General features: G+C 57.0%; 1 protein-coding gene across 2 annotated transcripts in view; it reads right to left on the bottom strand.

The window, feature by feature from the left end:
* Nucleotides 1-20,623, bottom strand: part of SCUBE1 (signal peptide, CUB domain and EGF like domain containing 1) — a 135,034-nt gene that overhangs the window by 20,488 nt on the left and 93,923 nt on the right. For both annotated transcript variants that reach the window (XM_044778191.2, XM_044778198.2), the window contains 4 exons: nt 15,984-16,100; nt 9,046-9,168; nt 6,459-6,575; nt 4,825-4,947 (listed from right to left, as the gene is read on the bottom strand). In XM_044778191.2, the coding sequence (XP_044634126.1) occupies nt 4,825-4,947; nt 6,459-6,575; nt 9,046-9,168; nt 15,984-16,100 (480 nt within the window). The remainder of the gene's footprint in view (nt 1-4,824; nt 4,948-6,458; nt 6,576-9,045; nt 9,169-15,983; nt 16,101-20,623) is intronic.

Raw genomic sequence — 20,623 nt, 5'->3', positions numbered from 1 at the left:
AAAGTCAGATAAAACAAGTGTTGGTGAGGAAGTGGAGAAATTGGAACTCACACACTGCTGATGGGAATGTAAAATGATGCAGCTGCTTTGGAGAATAGTCTGGCAGTTTCTCGAAAGTTAAATGCAGTTACCGTATCACCCAGCAATTCTACCCGTAGGTGACTATGCAGGAAAACTGAAAACGTATGTTCACACAGAAACTTGTACATGAATGTTTACAGCAGCATTATTCATAATAGCTCCAAACTGGAAACAACCCAAATGTCCATCAATTGATGAATGGACAAGCACAATGGGATATACAGTGGAATATAATTTGGCAGTAAAAAGGAATGAAGCACTGACACACGCTACAACTTGGGTGAACCTTGAAACTTACGCTAAATAAAATAAGCCAGTCACAAAAGGCCACAGATTGTATGATTCCACTTACATGAAATGTCCAGGATAGGCGAATCCATAGACACAAAAGCAAAGTATGGTTGCCAAGGGCTGGGGGCTTGAGCAGAAATGGGGAGTGACTGCTGTGGGCACAGGGTTTCTTTTTGGAGTAAAGAAAATGCTCTAGAATTGATTTTTGCAGCACAACTCTGTGATTATATGAAAAGCCACTGAATTGTACACTAAATGGGTAAATTATATGGCATGTGAATTACATTTCAATAAATATATAAATCTGTTAATAAAAGCAAAAAAAAACAAAAAACAAAAGGAAGAGAGACATTACTAGGCTGGGTATGCAAAAATTATCCAGGCTGGAATCAAGCCCCGAGGGACTCAGATTGGCTCTAGTGGCCAAACTAGTGGCCTTCTGTACGGCATGTTCAATTGCTGAAGATAAAAGGGTCAGTATGTACACGGAGCGCTGTAGCATCTGACCCTGGAATGCTTTGGAAACAAAGCGGTTGCCTGCCCATAACTGAAAGCCAGAGGCCCACGGTAGACGAGCTGGAAGTCAGGGGAACCGTCTCCCACATTGCCACGTTGAACAGGCCGCTCTGACTAAGCCCTCCGGCAAGGACTTCCCCTAGCACGGAGGACAAATCCAGGGCGAGGCCCAAGGGTTCTATCACAGACACGCCATGTTTGGCTTCCTATTTTGCAAAGGAGTCAGGGGAGCAGTCAAGTTGTAAGATCCAGAAGGACGATCTCTGGTGAAGCCTGGACGACCACCTGGAACCACCAGACCACCTCACGTGGACGTTGCTAACATCTTCCCCAAGACAGCTCATCCGGGAGGGACAAACTGGCTGTGATATGAGGCGTCAGTGAGAAACTTTTCCAGGGTAGCCGAGGAAACAACCAGTTCATGGCTCATCTGTAACCAAGAGAACCCTGGGTAAAGCGTCAGAGGGGACAGGAACTGGAACCAGACCCTATGGGACGCTTTGCACACCTCCAAATGGATTTTATGGGTTATAAATATGCACTAGTAACAGTATGCTTACTTCCTGGATGAACTGAAGCAGGCTCCTGTCGAAAAAAATGACAGCACTCATGGGAGCTAAAATATCATTAGAGTTTTGTATTCCTTATTTGGGATATTCCAACTGATTTATTTAGTAATATGTAGAACACTTTACTGTGAGAGTTATTCATAAGCTACTCAGGAATTCAACTTCTTTAATACCCCTAATCTTTTGGAAAAATAGAAATGAACTTTTCAGAACTTACTGTAAAGTCACCATTTAGAGGTCTTCAACCGAGGTTCTTGAGAGACCTCCAGAAGCAGACAGAGTGCAGAAATTGACTGTTACCCGAGCCTCTCTGAACAGGCAGACGACCACATAAGCAGACAGCTTTGCCGCGGACCACTGGCAGAAATCCTAGCTGTCTGCAACCCGACTCCCACACGCTCCTTTGCACACTTCTGTTCTTTGTTCTTTGGTCACGTTTTCCCACCTTATTCCTGTAAGGTTACACACTTCCCATTCACCCTACCGTGCTTCCCTTACAAATAACACCCACCTGGATCTAGGCCTTACTAGGGATAGCCACCATCCTATTCTTCATACTGGTTCTCCCACGCTGTTGCTAGGGAAGCCAACATTGAAAAATGATATAAAGTAGGTTACACAAAGCTTATGAATTAGGATGTCCTGTAGACAATACTTAAAGAAGAAGGACAGTACCCTTGTGCTGGGAGAGGTGGCTTCAGTTGTCTTGCATGGTATCTGACTGTTTATCACAGCAACACCCTCAGACAATGTCCCTATAGCTCCACGGAGGTTGATCCCTTCTCCGATATGGCAACTTGGCTCATCAGCGCCAGCCCAGGACCACAGCTAACTGTTCTGTGGGGCTAACAGACTATTTCAAGTGAAGGACCCCCAATAACCTCGGTGAGTGATGCCTTCTTGCAAAGCTTCTGAAGGATAACACCCTTCTGAGGGACATAACTAGTGCCTGGTGAAGCTGGCAGCGGAGGCCGTCGGTCCCATCCACAGGAACTGGACGGCTCCAAGTGGTCATCAAAACTTCACCGCTCACTTGGGTGCTATAGTAAATACTGCAGCCTAGAGTGTGGTGTGGGCGGCATGACAAACCAGCTGACCTCCTAGTGCAAGTGGTCATGGATGACAGCGTGGCCTTGGATTTTCCTTCGGCCAACCAGGGGCAGTCTGTGCCACTGCCAGCACTTCCTTTTGAACCTGGATTCATAGTGGGGGTAAGGTGCAACTATCTACCTTGCGGGTATGAGGGAAAGCAGCCTGAATACTGAAGATAGACTGAGGGAGTTGGTGGGACCAGTTTTCTTGGTCAGCCCTAGGAATGCATAGATCATGGTTCAAGAGGGCCTTCCAGCACCTTCTAATAATATTTTCGGTTATAATGGTTTGTCTCAGTCATTCCATGTCTGTTGTCTGGAATATTAATTGCTTTTATGTAGTCACGGTCCCAGCGGATGACTTAGAGACAAAAGTGGGATACAGTCACACTGACTGACAGTGACCTGACGCTCAGACCTCCACCAATGACTCTTCCTGGAGGGTCGGTGGCAGCGGAGAAGATCTGGACAAGCCCTGATGGCCCCTCCTGCAGCTCTGACTGAGGGAGGGACGACCAAAAAGGGGGACTGAGAATAAGAAAACACACCTCCCCACAGCCCTGAAGAAAGCCTGCTGGCCCCACAGGCTCTGGTTAACAAGTAAATGCCAGACCTAGCATGACCCTAAGGAATCAGTGGACACGCCTCCCAAGGCCAGTCAACTGACGACAGCTCCAGGCTTGGAAAGTCAGCCAACTGGTGGCAGATTCACTCAGTGATCAGGCTTCTAAGGCTGGTGTCAACCCTTCTTCCTCAGCACCCAGCAAAGCCATGCTCCTAAGACTGGCGTCACCTCATCCTCCCTCTAACCAACACAGCCCCAAACAAGCTCTTCCCCAAGCAACTCTCGACAAGACCAGTGGATTGCTCTGCTCAACGAGACTTTGCTGGAACAGCACAGCAATCCTCACTTAAGGAAGCAATCACTTCAGCTCTCTGACTTCAGATATTAAGTGATGGTGTCCATTCTTCGATACTTTCATTCACTTAGTCAACAAATATTTACTGAGTGTCTATGATTGCCAGGCTCTGTTCTAGACACTGGCGATAGAGCAGTGAACAAGACAGGCAAGAAACACCTGTTCAGCTGTGTAGAGCGTGTATGCTAGCGATGACAGACAGACAAAACCCAACAGGAGTAACAGGAGTACGTAAACATATACCTCACGTCTAGGGGTGCAAGGTGTCACGGGAGGAAAAGAAAGCGGGAGCGCAGAGGGGGCGGGTGGAGCGCAGAGCCGGGGGGCGTTGCTGCCCTGGGCTGGTGGTCAGGGAGGCCTCGGGGGCAGACCTATAGGGAGTGCAGAGCCCTCCAGTCCGAGAGGAGCACACGCAGGGCTGTGTTGAGGCGAGGGGGCAGCACCCGTGAGGTCAGCGAGGCTGGTGCGGGCGAATGAGCGTGAGGGCGATCAGGCCAGTGTGTAGTAGTCTGTGGGTTCTGAGGGCTCTGGCTTTGCTTCCACGTAAAGAGGGGTCACTGGAGGGTTCCGAGCAGAGAGGGACATGTTCTGACTTAGATTTAAAAGGCTCCCTCTGGCTGCGCTGGGGACAGGAGAGCATGCAGGGCAAGGCCCTGAGCCATTTCATGGATAGCCCCAGCACCTAGAGCTGACTAGCAGGTAGTCGGTATGTGTTGGTGAACCAGTGAAGCTGGGGGACTGCCCAGAAGTCAGCCTAGAGGGGCCCTGGGTACCCAGGGCACACCAGCAGAGGGCGTGTGAACCTTGCGCTCTCCAAGAGCCCTGCCCCTGTGGACGCTGTGGGGCTGGTGGCCTGGGCAGAGGGTAGGTTTGCAAAGACTCACGTGCTCCCTGCTGAGGCTCGGATGCTGCTGCACCCTGTGTAAGCACCCTCTCCACTCCCTCCATGTTTCTTGGCAGGACAAGGGGGAGCTGGGACGCGGAGGCCCCACACCCCGCTCCCTCTGAGCCTCCAGCTCTTCCTGAGCCCACAGCTCCGGCACACTGACCCTCATCTCCACCCATCTCTGCGCCCTCCTGCTCCTGAAGGTCCGTTTCTGCGCCTCTGGCTGACACCAAGTGCACTCGCCCACCTGTGTCCCCTCTGCTGTAAGCCCTCGTCCCCATTAGCCATATCCCAGCAGCGGAGCACCTGCGGAGTAACCCTGAGGCCCACAGGAAGAGGGCAGGCCCACCTTGCTCACCCCACCCAGAGAAGTCAGTGCCTTGCCATCCAGGCACCAGGTGGAAGGGGCGGAGCCAGTGACCAGGCCCTCCTTCCAGGGGTCCCAGCGATGGCCACCCCAGGGCACTCACCCACACAATCCTTCTGGTTCCAGTGGAGCCGCCTCCCTGGGGGGCAGACACATTCGTAGCTGCCCTTGGTGTTGACGCAGCCCTGGTCGCAGCTCCCGTTGTTCATGCTGCACTCGTCCACATCTGGAAGCACAGGTGGGAGTAAGGGCAGGAGGGGGCTGGACTGGCCAGCCCAGGCCACACCTGCGGAGCTGGCAGGGCAGGGCCCACCCAGGATGAGAGAGCCAAGAACCCCTGACCCAATCCCAGCCTGACACTGTCACTGGATGCAGACATGTGCCGCACAAGTCACACACACAAGCACATGCACACAGATGTGAGCGCGCACACATGGCTCCTACAGACACCTGCACACATCCCTCCCCGAGGAAACCCCGTGGTTTGCTGCACTGGAGCAGCTGCACCCGAACTGGGGGGAGGGCAGAGAAGTGGCATAAAAGTTCCAATCAGGTCCTGTGGGGTGGGATTGTGAGGCTTATCTCACTGTGGGACTTTGGACAAGCCCCTTCTCAGTCTGATTCCCCTCCTGCAGGACGGCATTCATGCTGGGGCACATGTCTGGGAGCGTCCGGGCCGCACGCATGCCGGGAACAGCAGGCCCATGGGAGCCAGTGCCCAGGTTTTTGGGAGTCCCTCTAGAAGAATCTGCAGCCCACCCCAGGGGCCACCCCTCAGCACCAGCAAGACTGATCACTTCACTGCCTGAGCCCATCCAACCTTCACAGACGCCCAGCAGAGGGAATGTGGCCTCAGGTCACAGGAAAGGAAGAGACACCCAGGACCTTGGGGCCATTCTTGGCTCCCCCACCTTCACTTGCCATGCCCTACATCTCCAGGTCCTATTGTCTGTGGCTCCTAAATACATCTAGAACCTTCTCCCTTCTCCACATCCCTCCCGACCCTGCCTGAGCTCCCCTGGCTCTCACCCTCATGCCTGGAGCTGTCTCCCCACTGGTGCCTAGGAGTCCTCTCCTGAACAGGTGGCAGCCAGAGCAATCTCGTTACATGAACTTGACCATATCATACCCTTGCTTAAGTCCTCTGGTGGTTTCTCACTGCATTCGGAATAACCCCCAAGCTCCCCCCGGGGCTCAGGAAGCCCTGTGTCCTCCTTGTTGGCATGTCCCTCCATGCTCCCCTTCCCTCATGGCTCTCACCACATGGCTGCATCTTGGTCCCTCTGTGCTCCCTCTGCCTCAGTGCCTTTGCACACGCTGATCCCTCTGGCGTATTTCCTCTCATCTTGACCCAAACACTCCCCCTTTAGGTTCCCCCCATTGTCTCCATAATCTGCCCTTCTCTGTTGTCACCCTCCCACTGGAATTAATAGTCTGTGGGATTCTCTGTGTAGCCATCCCTCTTCTGGACACGTTCCCCTGTCACTGCTGTTACCAGGCCTGTGCCCATAACCTGGCTGAGGCCTGGGCCCAATGGATCCTTGCTGCCCCTCTCCCCTGTCCTCTTGCCTTTCTCTTGGCTGAGCCCCTCTGCCCACCAGTCCCCAGCCTTGCTTAGGTCCCTCCCAGCCCCACCCAAGTCAAGGTCAGGGTCGGGGTGTGGGGTGCAGTGTAGGTGGCCTTGCGGCCAGGCGCGTGCCTCGGGGGGGAGGTGGCCCTGGCGGGCGGGCTGCAGACCTCCGCAGTGGGTTGTTCCATAGAGTATGTAGCCGCGGTGACACAGGCACTGGAAGCTGCCCGGAGAGTTGATACAGATGTGGTCGCAGGTCCGCTCGAAGGAGCACTCGTCAATGTCTGTGTGGCCACAGGGAGACAAAGTGTGGAGAGGAGTTTCAGGGTGAGGCAGCTGGGCAGGGCCTGCCACTCACTCAGTCACTCAGTGTACATCTGTGCATGGACAGCCCCCAGTCCCCGAGGCTCAGTGCACGGGTGATCCACATTCCGTGTCAGACTTCTGGCCGCTGCCCCATTTTCCATTTGGTCTCCATTAACCTCACGTTTCTGGGTTAGAAGTCACCTCACATCTCTTCTGAAGGTGGGCAGGACAGAAATATTCTGAATAGAAGGTATTACTATGACTCTGCCATTTGAATATCTCACAATCAGCTGTGATCAGGAGAGGCATCTAATCCACACCTGCAGGAAACTGACAGGCTTGCCTGAGGAAGCAGCTGAACTGGGACATGAAACCAGGCTGCTTGGATGCTGACCAAAACGTATTTTCCTATCACCCCAAGATGTCTCTTGAAAAAATAAGGAAAACAGCAAAAACAGAAAGGGAGGAAGGAGGGAGTAAGCAACCCATAAGGGATAAGAAAGTAGCCTTGATAGCATGTGAAATTTGATTCTGAGCTTCTGGGCAGCCAAGGTAAAAAGGGAAAGGGGGAAGGTCACAGAGTGCTTGTCACTGGAAAGGAGGAGATGGACCCCATACTCACAGGAGACAAGTCTGTCCTGGCCATAAATTCTGAGGAAAATGGCTCCCATGAGAGTTGATAGGGGCTCCAGAGGGCAAGCAGACACTGGCCTGCCTCTCCATGGGCACTGTAGTTGGAGTTCATTCTTTGAATATGTTAGCTCATGTGACTGTACACCTATTCATAACACATGTGTGTTTGTAATAACATGAGCACAGGGAAGGACTCGCACTGTGGATGCTCAAAGGAGGATGTGATCCCTCCTGGGGGGAATGTGGGAAGATCTCCCGGGCTAGAGCTAGCAGGATACGGCTAGAATGGAATGAAGGAACGAGAGTGGGGTACACGCAGTCCAGGCAAACTGGGAAGTGGCAGCACAGGGAGCCCAGGGGGTTGTGTGGAGCTCAGGCTGCTGGGGAAGTGTCTGGGTCCCCATTCCAAGGGCCCTAAGCACCAGCAAAGGAGGTTAGACCCCTCCCTGTTAGAGCTGGGGAGCCCAGTGTGGTGCTGGAGCAAGGGCAGGGCATGGCCAGAGCCCGAAGGCCTCAGAGAGATAAGCCCAGAAGCAGACAGGTCACCTCCTCCTTTTTGGCAGCTGCCTGCCTCTCCCACAGTTCAGTTGGGGAGGCAGAGTCAAGGGCCCTCTCTCAGCCTTCCACAGGGCGCGGCAAGGCAGACGAGAAACAGAGTCCAACTGCAGAGGAGACTTGATGGGGGCCTGGACAGAGGCCCTGCTCCCAAAGGGCCCTCAAGCCCTGAGCGGAAGTCAGGGACACCCATCCAGGGATGAAGAGGCCGAGCCAAGGAGGGAAGTGACTGGCCCAAGTCACACAATGAGCCCCAGGATGGACTGGCCCCGTCCTTCATCAGCCTCCTGCCCTGGCCTTTCTCAGGGCCCTTGGGGGAGCGTGTCCCTTGCCCCTCAGGGCTGCACGCTGCCCCAGGGCCAGCCTTGGAGCTGCAGCAGCCGGCAGAGGCTGCAAGTCCCATAGCCAGACCCCGCCATGCGGGGCCTGCAGCTACCAGACCTCCAGGGTCACCAGTCACGAGTCATCAGTGACGAGCCTGAGCCCCTCCCTGCCACACAGGATGCCTGGCCCTTCCTCTGCATTCTCTCCCAAAGCTGGCCCCACAGTGCACCCCTGTCTCCTTCTCAATGCCCTCATCTGGCCCCACGGGGCTACTTGCGGTCCCCAAACTCCCTCAGCTCAACACTTCCTGGGTGGGTTTGCCTCCCTGGCTCCTCCTGGAAAACGCCTATTCATCCTTCAAGCATTTCATCAATGTCCCCTCCGCCAGGAAGCCTTCCTTGACCACTCTCTCCACTGCCCATCCTTTGGGCTCTCGCTGCATCCTGGCCATCTGCTGGACTTGTCCTGGGCTGTGACCTCTCATCCCATTAGCCCTGCTCCTCGCAAGCGCCCAGGGACCCTAAGAAAGGACTGTCAGAGGGCGCCTGCAGTGTGCCATGCCTCCCACCAGGTGGCAGCACGCCATCTCTGAAGCCACTGAAGGAGGCCTGGGGACCACTGGGAGGGGAAGGGTGGGACGGAACTGATGACCTCTGCCGCCTGGGAGCCATGCTCATCCCTCCCTGGGCCTCAGTGTCCCATCTATAAAAAGGACAGGTTGGACTGGATGGCTTCTGAGGGCTCCCAGAGTCAGAAAGGACAGGGAAGACAGGGAGGGCAGGAGCTAAGGACCGAGAAACAACCTCCATTCCCTCAGGCCCAGCCTCACGCTCGCCTCCTCGCTTAGGAGCTGTACAAGCCAAGGAGGGGAAGGGCCCTGATGAGGACGGGGATGTCCCCAGCCCGAGAGCTGCCCAGGGCACGCAGCAGGCTCACCTTGGCACGTCCGCTCATCAGTCAGCAGCTTGTAGCCCTTCCGGCAGCCGCACTCGAAGCTGCCCACGGTGTTGCGGCAGAAGTGGTCGCAGCCCCCGTTGTTGACCAGGCACTCGTTGATGTCTGCGGGAGCCAAGTGAGCAGAGCGAGGCAAGGAGAATGGGCTCGGGCCACAAGGTGGGGATGCTGGTCCAGCACCTGTCCTGCCCTGACTTGCCTGCCACCCACTGCCCGGGGCTGGCCCCAGGTCTCCCAGCTGAGCACAGGGGTGGGGGGCCTGGCTTACAGCGGTGGGGGTAAGGAGGGTGGGTTACACGGCTTTCCCCTGAGACTTGGCAAGCCTGGCACTCATGGTGTAGAAGGGAGGGGAACTGATGTCTGGCGTGCCGGGCAAGACAACAGGGGTGAGGACGTCCCCCATGTCCTTTCATCCTCACAGGCTCCTGGCCCCTGGAGCCTTGGCTCCCGTCTGGAAGACCAGGATCAGAAGGGCACCTACGTGGAAGAACACTGTGAGGATTGATAACATTCCAGAGGAGCTGGTGCTGGGTGCTCAGTCAAGTCTTTTTAAAAAGTAGGTTTATTGCCCCTGTTTTACTGATGGGCAGACTGCGGCTTGGAAGGTCAAGTAGCAGGTTGGAGATGCCACAGCTGGTCGCGGGAAGCTGGGGTGTACCTGGGCCTGACAGGCGTCCAGTCTGGTTCTTCTTGCTGTCTGCCCTCCCCCCAGTTTCCGCCTGCTGGTTTGTGCCACCTCTTCCCTCAGCATTTAATGAGTGCACCCAGAAGGTCCCCTGGCCCGACCCCATGCAATAAATGACCTCCTCCGAGCATCGCTGCCAGCTGGACTCTGCTTGCACACCTCCAGTGATGGCAGCCTTCTCCCTTGCAGCACGGCCTGTTGGCTGACACACCGTAAACTTCTCCCTGACCCCTGTGAGTCCCCTCTCCACTGCCCTGCTCACCTGGACTCTGCTCTCTGGGCCCCAGGCCAGCCTGGCAGACTGTGTCATTGGAGACCCTGTCCCTGAGGTGCCTCCTCTTCCTCCCAAGTTCCTCTTAGGCCCTGACCCCCAGGACCCCATGCTGGTCACCCCGCTCCGGAGATGACCCAGCAACTAGTAACAGAAGTAAGAGATGGTTTTCAGAATGGTGTTCTCACCCTGATTTGGAGGGGGCGAAAAAGAAGCAATGGAAGAGGTCCTCCCAACAGGGAACACAGAAAGGACTTCTCCCTGTTGGCCACCAGCCGCATCTCAGCAAAGCTGCCAACTCAGATGCCAGCACCCGCTAAGCCAGTCCTGAGTGTGAGGGCCTGGATGCCCTGGCCCCTGTAATTGGCACTGCCCCGGGAACAATGTCAATCTGCCCCAATGTACTGAGTGCAGGGGTGGGGTGGGCAATGTGGCCCTAACCCGGCCACTCTAACCACGGGCCGAGCCTCTCTCCACCTGCTCTCGCTTCTTTCAAACCAGGTGGACTTGACAGCTGCTGAAAAGCCCTCCACTGGAGTTCCCACAGAACAATCTCTGACAATAAGACAGAAACCAGGTCTGTGGTCAAGGACATTAGGAGAAGAGGCAAGGAGAGAGAGGCTGAGACCGCCCCCCCCCCCCCAGGCAATTCTCGGAACCTTTGGGAGGGGAAGGGGACATGGGGAGTCTGGCAGGGGAGGACGCCCGAGCTACTCTGCTGTGGAGGCCCCCAGGGGGCTGGGCTCTGGGTGTGTCCTTGCGTCTTTTGCCCTTGGTGAGCCTCCCCCAGTCACCTCCACCCCCAAAGACCCATGCTGTTTGCATACTGTGGCGACTCTGGCACCAGGGAGGTGGGAAGGGAGGGAACCTGAGGTGTCCCCATAATGGAGGCAGCTGGGGTGCATGCAGTTCACCAGCCTTGGCTGTGGCCCCTCGCTCTGCTGCTCCGTGGCCGGGGGACTTCGCCTCTCTGCACAGGAGGTGCTCCCTGCAAGCACACTGAAACGATTCCTAAAAACCACGGCTTCTCAGCACTGGGAACCCTGCACGCCTTCTGAAGCCCGTGTTTCAGGAACAAAGCTGCCTGAGGGTGATCCTGTGCCCCAGAGTGAGTAGGAGGACCCTCCGGTGATCACTGTACCTACTGGGCACCACCTCGTGTTGGCAACCACGCCAAGCACTTTCCGGCAAGGTCTCATGAGATCTGCAAAATGGCGGGGGGAGCAGATCTCCCATTTTACAGAGGAGGTCATAGCCACGTGCAGGAGCTGGGTTTGAGTTCCAGTCCCAGCTGTCTCCAAAGACAGCCCTTCTCTAGTGTGCTGCGCTGGCCCCACGGCCTCCAGAGAAAGCAGACGTAAAGTCCAGTGAGGGCCTGTCCAGGGCAGAGGCTCGGGCATCTCCATTGTCCCCTCCCCAGGGATTACAGGAAGACAGGGCACTTTCTAGCTAGAAGCCTCTGGCAGGAGCTCGGAGGCCTGCTCAGCTCTGCCCCAGAGAGCTGTGTGATCCTGGGCAGGGACAGGCACCTCTCTGGGCCTCGGGTTGCCCATCTGCAGACAGGGCTGCTGAGGGGTACCTCTCAAGCATCACTGGTAAGACTGAATGCGCAGACGAGGCTGGCCTCCTCAGGAACACCGGAGGCCCCCGGTCCCATCCCCTCCCCAGCGGGGCCTGTCAGCTAAGGGGCTGCCATAGCAACCAGACAGGGTGGGAGGCATGTTTGCTGGTGACCCGGCTGGGGCAGTGGGCTGCCCTGGGGGTCAGAGTGGTGGAAGCACTCCCCAGCTCTAGCCCAGGATCTAGTGCGGGGGCACTGGGCTCCCACAGACCCTCGACCTTCATTCTGATGAGCTTCGGGTGTGCAGCCTCTGCCCCTCCCCACTTCCTGTCCCTCAAAGACCCTCCTCCTTTCCCACTGCACGCCCCACTACAGACAGCCAGCAGCCCCCTACCGTTTATAAGGCTTCTGCAGCCTCCTGTGGTCCCAGGATAGAGGCCCAGCCCCTTCTGCAGAGGCTGGTGGCCCTTTCTTTCACAGCCTGGCCTGGCTGCCCTGCCCTCCTCTTTCTGCAAGTTTGCCTCCTGCCTTTGCAGCCCTGGCTCTGGTTGCCCCACCTGGTGCAGCCCCTACCCTACCCTGCCCCTGGAAGCAATGCCTCTCTGGGAAGCCTTCACTGCCGCTGCCGTCCCTCCAGAGTTAGCTGCTCCCTTGTCACAGAACCTGCCCTCGGCGGATGAGAGGGCCTCCAGGACAGAGACAGAAATCTGGCTCCTGCTTGGAGCCCCAGGGCCCAATGTGAGGCCTGCACAGAGTGACTGCCCAGGAGTGTTCACTGAATGGATGAATGAATGAGTGAATGAATGAGTTGGTGTGGCTGAGAGAAGGGGAGGGTCCTGGGCCATGAGTGGAACATTCAGAGGCATCAGCTAGTGTTCGAGCACCAGTGTGTGTATGGGGAAAGGGTGCGGGGTGGGCTACAGGCACGCAGAGCGGGACAATTGTTTCTGCTACCCTGCCCACCCCACTGAGGGGGCACAGCCTGGCAGCCCAGGGGCCATGTGGGTGAGGGCTTTTGGGTGGGAGCAGAAGGAGGGATGGGGAAGTGGGCTGGCATCATCCTGGAGCAGCCTAGTTGGGGGGCAAGCTGCTGGGCTGGGCTGGCTGGGCAGAGGGCAGGTGAGGGAGGAGAGCAAACAGCTGGTGGGCGGAGGTTCTCCCAGACTGTTCTGGAAGGTGTTGGGAGGAGGGGCTGGTGTCTCTGAGGAAATCCAGGCTCCGGCTCAGGGAGTTGAGGCCTCAGACCTCCCCTCTGAGAAGGGCCATTAGCAAGGTGCCCACTTCCCAGTATCAAGCCAATGCAGCATCAAACAGGGGACCTTGAGACTGGACCCCTGCACCGTTCACACTTGAAACAAAGTAGGGGCTTCAGACAATCCTCTGGACCCCCCCACCCAGACTTAGTGTTTTAGGTAAAACATCCCCACTTTCCCATGCCTGCCTCCACCTGCCCACGCTATCCGTGTCTGCCCAGGGTTTTCGGCTCTGGATTTTTTGAGACCTCTGTTACCTCTACCCTCCAGACATTGGTCTTGCTTGACATAGACATTTTGGCTTCTAGAAAACACTAAACCTTTGAAATCACTCCTTTGATATCCTCTTCTGGGCCCTTGCCAAGACCAGGGCATGCACAACGACTGAGAAGCTGAAATGCCAGGGCCAGGGCCTCAAGTTCACTGGGAATCCCCAGTGGGGCTTGCCCTGACCTGCGTCTCTCCAGCCAGGCCCCAGGGAACTCCGGCTGTGAGTCCAAGGCTCTAAGACACCAAACTGGGGTCTAGAGGTCACTGGCCTGCAGGGTTTCCTGATTTGACGACGTTATGATGTTCATATTATGCAGTTCTAGACTAGCCCTATGATCCTTACATTCTAACATCTATGGCAACATCCAGACTGCTTTTCTCCACCTCCACTGCAAGCCCCTGGCCCACACCACTGTCATCTGGAGCCAGGGTGATGGCAGCAGCCACCTCATTGCTCTTCCAGACCCTTCCCAGAGAACCCTGTCCAAGCAACAGCCAGGGATCTTCTCAAAATGAAAAGCTGGGCCTGTGCTGCCCCGGCCCAATAGCATTTGGGGTCTCACCAAGGCTTGAAAGATGAAGGGCCTACTCCTCCCCAGGCCCGCAGGCCCTGTACATTCTGGTCTGGCCTCCCCTGTGTCTCCCTAGACCTGGGCACACTGGCTGCCTGTGGGTCCTTGAAGCCCAGGCCTCTGCACAGCAGCCATGTGCTGCTGACCATGCTGCCCTGATTACGCCCTCTCCCTCTGCCCTGCCTGACCCCCCAACCCAGCCCAGCCAGGCCCTGGTCCTCACGCTCCTGTCACCTGTACTGCTATCCAGCACCAAGGAGCTTGTGGTACATTTATCTCAGTGATTTTAAAACATGAAAATCTGTCTTCTGCACTCGATGGAAGATCCCCAGGGACAGGGAGTGTCTGTCTCATTCCGTCTCCCCAGCACCTGCGCAGAGGAGAAGCCCAGAAAACCCAGCTGGTCCCTGAGTGAACACGACGCCGTCGTGACTGCTGGGCAGTAGGGTGAGGAGGTCTGGCCAAAGGCAAGGGGCAGGCCTGGTCAAGGGCCTGACTGATTCAAGAGAAACACGGTGCGAGGGCTCTGACCCATGGGCTCGGGGCCATGTGGACAGCGCCCCTAACACTTCCCCCTCCCCCAGAAACGACATTATGACGTTCATATTATGCAGTTCTAGACTAGTCCTATGATCCTTACATTCTAACATCTATGGCAACATCCAGACTGCTTTTCTCCACCTCCACTGCAACCCCCTGGCCCACGCCACCAAGGGATGGGCAGGGGGACGGCAGTCAGAGACCTCTAAGGTGCTCCTCTTGGGTCATGTGACTGCCAAGGCCCCTTTCTGACCCAGACAGGTCAGCTCCCAGTGGCAAGCTCCTGGCCTCACCTCAGGATTTAGAACATGCCCTGCCCTTGGTCCTGGGTCAGTGATGTGCCTCGGAGGGGAGGAGAGTGGCCTGATTCTACCCTCTTCTGTCCTGCATCCAAGGGCAAGTGGCCAGGCCTGCTGTGACACTGCTGGGCTGAGGACAGCCGGGACTGCGGTGGACCCTTGGCTGCTCCTCCTGGCATGGGGTCCACGTGGCGAGGGCTCAGATACCACCCGCCTGCCTAGAATGCACCTTGGCTCTGAGCGGGCTGAGCGGGGGCTACAGAAGGGCCTTATTTTCAAATAAACAAGCGGAAGAACTGTTATTTCTGTCAAGAATCCCTGGGCTCTTCCCAGCAAAGCGGCCAGGGAGGAGAAGTCACATGCTATCTATTTTTACAGGCTGAAAAAAAGCCCACCGCGGACTATTTAAAATCACCCTAAGCCTCTACCGTCAATACTCCCTGGACTTGGGAGGTTCCGGCTCCTCCCCCTCCCATGTCGCCTTCCAGCCCCGCCCCGCTGCCCAGCACGGGATGGGCGTGGAAGGAGGCCGGCCATGGCAGCAAGGCTATGGAGGGCCGGTCTGGAGGCTGCCCCTCACTCCTTCGCAGGGGATCTTTGGGGTTTGGGCCTGACTCTCTGCCCAAGGGCCACGGCTGCTGAGGGTTCCGGAACACCACAGGCCTCTCCAGACTCCAGAGCTCTGCCAGCTCTCAACTCTAGCCCCCCTTGCTGCTTCTTTCCTGAGGGATCCCCAACGCTGCCGAGCACCCCTAGAGGCACTGGGAGGCTCTGTGGGAGAGTCAGGGAGCAAGCAGGAGGAGAACGCTCCACCTTCTGTCACTTCCGGCAGCCGGCAGACTGGCTGTTCCTGCATCTCCCTCAAGTGCAAGGACCCTCAGGTCCCCCCAGTTCCTCATTTTCTAGTTGCAAACAGAGGTTCTTATGCCTCCTTAGATCCCCCTAACTTCACTCCTCCAGTGACAAGTGACAAAGACACATAGGGTCCTTATTTTTCTAACAGTGACCAGAAGACAGTCGTATCCTGGTACCAGCAGACCTGCATTCCCAAGCTGCCCTGTGCCATGCTGTGGCCCCAGCTGGCCTGACGTGACAACCAGGGTGACGGTGAGGAGACGGGCCGCCCCCCTTGGGGAGCCGTGGTGGCTCACGGAGGCCTAGACAGTCCCATGGTGAGTCCCCCAGTTGTTTAACCCAGCGTGCAACCAAATCCTTTGCTACTCGAACCCCATTTTTCGCCCAGGAACCTATCCATATATGGTGGAGCCCGTGGTCTCTTGAACCTGGCTCGGAGGCACTGGTGCTGACTCTCCCTCTTCTTGGCCTCCCAAGAGAAATGCTGGTGACTGCCAACCATCCTGGACCCCTGTGGTCTCACTTGGCCCAATCACGCAGTCTCTGCTCCTGCCCGCCCCGCCTTGGGCCAAGCCAGTGGAGGTGGGCACGAGCCCACAAGGCTTTGTGCTGACCTTTGCATGTCTTCCCATCAGGCTGCAGCGTGAATCCAACCGGGCAGCTGCATCGCACGCCCGTGGCTGTGTCCTTGCATGTCCGGTCGCAGCCTCCGTTATTTACCGCACACGTCTCTGAGGAGGGAAAGAGATAAAGATGCTCAGTGTCCTTGGACAGAAGCCACCACCTTTCCCCATCCATGGGGGGATCTCCTGAGACAGGAGACCTGAGTTTGAGTTCTGGATCTGATACCCTCTAGCTGGGGGGCTTCTCTGAGCCTCAGGCTCCCCATCTCTACAATGGGTGGACACCATTCCTGTGGGGTGGCTGTTGAGGATCCACTGTGATGATGATGGATGGGAAAACTGTTTGCAAACTACAAGGGCTGTTCTTGCGTGACAGTTACCAGCAACAGGGTCAACACCACTATTTGGGGCCAGGGCTGAGATCGGCCTGGCTGGTATTTAACTGCCCAGGGAGATTCCTAAACCCATGTCCTGCCTGGACTCAGACTCCAAACCCAGACTTGTGGTTACTGGGACTTGCAAACTCATCTCAGCATGGACTGGCTGCTGGCCCTGGCCGTGGAGTGGCGGGAGAGGCTCCCAAGCCCGCACACCATCCATCACCTTGATGAGGCTCTTAGCCTGACATCTGTTCTCATCGAACGAAAAGCCAAAGGCGGCTGGCTTTTGTCCACTTGAAGCTTGTCTGCTGCTTTTTTTTGCTTTTGCAAATTCAAAGGGGCTGGAGTGGCTGGGCCTAACCGAGGTCGCCGACCCCGTCGTGTGGTGAGAGTGAGCCTTCCCAGGCCTGGAGAAGGGGATGGCAGAGCCGGGTCACCAGGGCGCAGGTGGCCCGCACACGGAGGAGCCAGTTCTCGGGCCCTGAGCCTTTCACCCCCGCTTTCTTCCTGAGCATCTGGTGTGCTTTGATCTTGTGGGAACAGTGCCTGAGTGGAATTCCCTCTTGTCTTTGCTGCTAGGAAGCCAAGAGCCAAGGGCCCCATATTTTATAACCTGAAACCCCTGCCTGCCTGCCTGGCTTCCCCTGGTGCCTGGCCCTGGTGGGCCTTTCCTGTGAAGGTTCTCTCTAACAGGTTTATTCACTCTGTCCTCTGTGGTGTCTGCTTTCCTGCAAGCTGTCTTTGGTTCTCTCTGGGAAGAGCGTGGGGATGATGTAGGAGTGATGACTAAATGAACACATACCCCCAGTTGCCAGGAGTCCCTGCTGCTAATTAGACCAAAGTCACGATGCCTTTCCTTTGAACTTCAACTTATAGGGGTGTGTGTGAGTGCGCATCTGCGATTCTGTGGGGCAGCCGTGGTGGGTGTCCTGACAGCGGGGCTGCCTGCACAGAGGGCCACCGGCCCTTCTCCTCAAGGCTGATGTCTGCACCATGACGGGCGGAGCCGTAACTACTGCTGCTAGACGAGTCTCCTGGCCCCCTACTCTTCCCGCCTGCCTTTCAGTGTGTCTCCATGAATGTTAGCCCCCAGCTGGGTGTGGGCAACTTCTGGGAGGCCCCTGACTTTCTGTGTGCTGGTCCAGTGGCTTTGAGGTCTCCTGCCTGCTCATGGTTCAAGGCCCAGCTCAAAGACCACCTCCACAAGGAGCCTCCCCAGCCCCAGATGGGAAAGAAGGCCCCTGCCCTGCCCTGTACTCACGCAGGTGGCCTCTCTGTTAGCACGGGCCACACTCTGACTGGCACATGGCCTGCTCATGCTTGCTTGTCTCCCCACAGGACCGTCTACTGGGGCAGTGGAAGTGGGCTGGCCAGCGTGTGAATGCTGGCTCTGTCACCCACGAGTGACCCAGGCAGGCCACCCCTTGGGGCTTGACCTCAGCACCTGCACCTGGTGGATGAGGATGACAAGCCCTCCCTCCCGGGGTGCAGGGGAGGATCAAGCGCATGCCCCATTCAATAGCGCCTGGCCCGGGGCCTGGCATACGTAGTTGCTCAGCCAATGTTCGTTTCCTCTTCTGAGGTTACAGTCAGAGAGGGAAATCCTGCCTCCCACCCCTAAATCAAAGAGTCAATGTACACCCCCAAGCGCCTCTGCACCCTTTCATGCGGGAGAGCCCCTCTCTGGAGAGCGGGGCAGAGAGTGCGCCTGCTTCCCAGGTGCAGGTAATTAGGCTCAGGCCTTGGAGAGGCAGGAGGGGGACACTCGGGAGGAGGGGGCAGCAGCAGGCACCGAGAGCTCAGCTGGGGCACAGCTGGGTGGCATTACTTGGTGACAGCAGGATGACCACTGGGCCTTCCTGTGGTGGGGGTGTGGCTTGGGCCCTGGGGGCTGTGTCCCTGAGAAATGGTCCTGGCCAGGCAGGCTCCAAGGGTCTTGTAGGCCCTTCCTGTCTCTGGAGGCCCTGGTGGGCTCCTCTTGCCCACTAGGGTCAAGCCTGGATGGCCACTCGCTCTCTGGACCTTCAGTGCAGTCCTCTCCCCTGCGCTGTGCACACTTTCAGTCTCCCGTGTCGCCCCAGACAGTGTTTGCTGCCTAAACTTCAGGTTTTGAGTGAGGGGCTCTGGGCCCCCGGGAAGGGGCCTGTGGGCTGTTCTTGGGTGCTGACCACTCCAGCTCCTTGTTGCAGCAGGTCACTTGTGCCAGGCCCCACTCAGCCATCCAAGCCTCACGCCTCCCACACTCACAGCAGCTCTGTGAGACAGCTCCTGCACCCTCCACCTCCCTGACGAGCAACTGATGCAAGTGCTCGGAATCTGCCCAGCGCCGTGCGGCTGGTAAGTGGCAGAGCTGGTGGCACCCACATCAAATCTCCATGTCCAGGCAGCCCCAGCCCCAGGCCCTACAGCCAAGCATGCACTCAACTCTCTAGCTCCTCCCATGGCTCCTCTTCCACCGCTCCCTGATGCTGTGAATGCTAGGGCAGCATCCTAGGGGGCCCCCTGCCCCACCTCCCCTGCGGCTCAAGGCCTGGTCCTGCTACCTCGTTAACATCTGATTCAGGCCCTGTTCTTACTGCTGCCTTTCTGCGTCAGGCCTCCAGTGTCCTCCTATGTGACCTTCGCAGCCTCCCAAAGGTCCCTCTCCTCCAGACCACTGCCTCACTCTGGGTAGCCAGTGCCTCCAGGCTCGTGATAATGCTGAGAGCCAACATTCACTGAGGGCCTTCTCTTCCAGGCCCTATGCTGGAGTGAGCAACCAGCAATCAGCCTGTCCTCAATGCTGCTCTCACTGGAGGCCTTGGGCAGGGGCCTTGTGCCTGCCTGGGCCTGCAGCACCCCTGCTACAGCACAGCTTGGTTGTTTCTGCCGCGCCCACCTTGGGCGCATGGTTGTGACATTAGCAGAAGTGCACAGTACAGCGTGATACACATGGAAAGGGAGACAATGAAGTCTACTCAGTCCTCTGGGCTACGCTGGGGTTAGGGACTGAAGTCTACAATTACAGGACAAGCTGGCCTGGGGGGACTGGGAGCTTTGTCCCTGGGAGTTTCCAAGCAAAGGCTACTGGGTGCTGCTGAGGGGGCTCCTGGCCTTGGATGGTAGTCAACCTGGGTCACCGGCCCTGGCCCTGCCTCAGAGTGCCTCAAAGAGCAGCCTCACCTCTCTGTGCCCCAAGACCAAAGGCCACCCAGGCCTGGTATTAGGCCACCACTGTCTCAGATTCAGAAACCAGACAGCCGTCTCCTCTCCCTTGACCACGCACCTGTGAAGCTGGCCCTATGTCTTGGGTCACACAGCTGTTGGGAAGAGCCAGTATTTGAACCCAAGACTATGAGACTCCAGGCTGATGAGTGAGCCAGACCAGGCCAGAGAGCTAGGCCTTCAAAAGGGAGCCAAAGGGGCGGTTTCAGTGGGGCAGCAGAGCTGGTGGCCTGAGGAAGCAGAGGTGTGCACCCACTGTGCCCAGCCTCCTCACTCAGGGAGTGCGGAGAACTCTTACCCCCCAGGCTGGGGGCTCTAAAGTAGAAGGGGCCAGGAGTGAACGCCTTTCAGCGGGTGGGAAAACCCTAGATGTGTTAAAGGGCCAGTCTTTGGTCTTTCCCTCTGGGATTCCTGCCTTGGGCCAGGCCCTGTGAGAGGCACTGGCCACACAGAGGCAGAGCAGAAGCTGAGCAGGGGAGGCCAGCCATTCCACTGGACCTGCTGTGCAGCCCGGCTAGGGCTTGGACAGAGAGACGGGGCTCGGACGGCAGTAGGCCCTTTGAGCTGGTGCTGCCTGCTTGCACCACCCTGGGTCTGGGACAGAGTCTGGCGAGGCCCATGAAGGACCGTCTCAGTCACAGCAGTGGACACAACATGAGCTACCGAGTCAGAAAATGGCTCCATCCGCTGGCCCTGCGAGCTCGGGCAAGTCCCTTCACTTCTCGGAGTCTGAGTTTCCTCATGTTCGATGTGGACATGGTAATATTTACCACGTAGTTCTTGCAAGGCCCAGACAAAACGTGGACATGACAGTGCTTTGTAAACTGTCATAACTGTGACCCCATGCTCACTCTTGGTGCCATTTCTTAGAACCTCTGAAGGTGGAGTCTTAGCACCCAAAGTCAGGTGTGGATTCATGTGACAATTGTTTTCTGAGCTCCTGCTCTGCGCTGGGCAGACCTGCCTTGGACAGCGTCTGCTCTTGTGGAGGCCTCAGCCTAGCGGGGCAGCAGATGGGTTCGCTCCTCTGTCCAACCAACAGTTTGG

This window comes from Equus asinus, chromosome 4, assembly GCF_041296235.1.
Source record: "Equus asinus isolate D_3611 breed Donkey chromosome 4, EquAss-T2T_v2, whole genome shotgun sequence".
In the NCBI taxonomy this organism is placed as follows: domain Eukaryota; kingdom Metazoa; phylum Chordata; class Mammalia; order Perissodactyla; family Equidae; genus Equus; species Equus asinus.
Note: the sequence above shows the minus strand (reverse complement) of the source record. Positions and strands in the feature narration are given on the sequence as shown.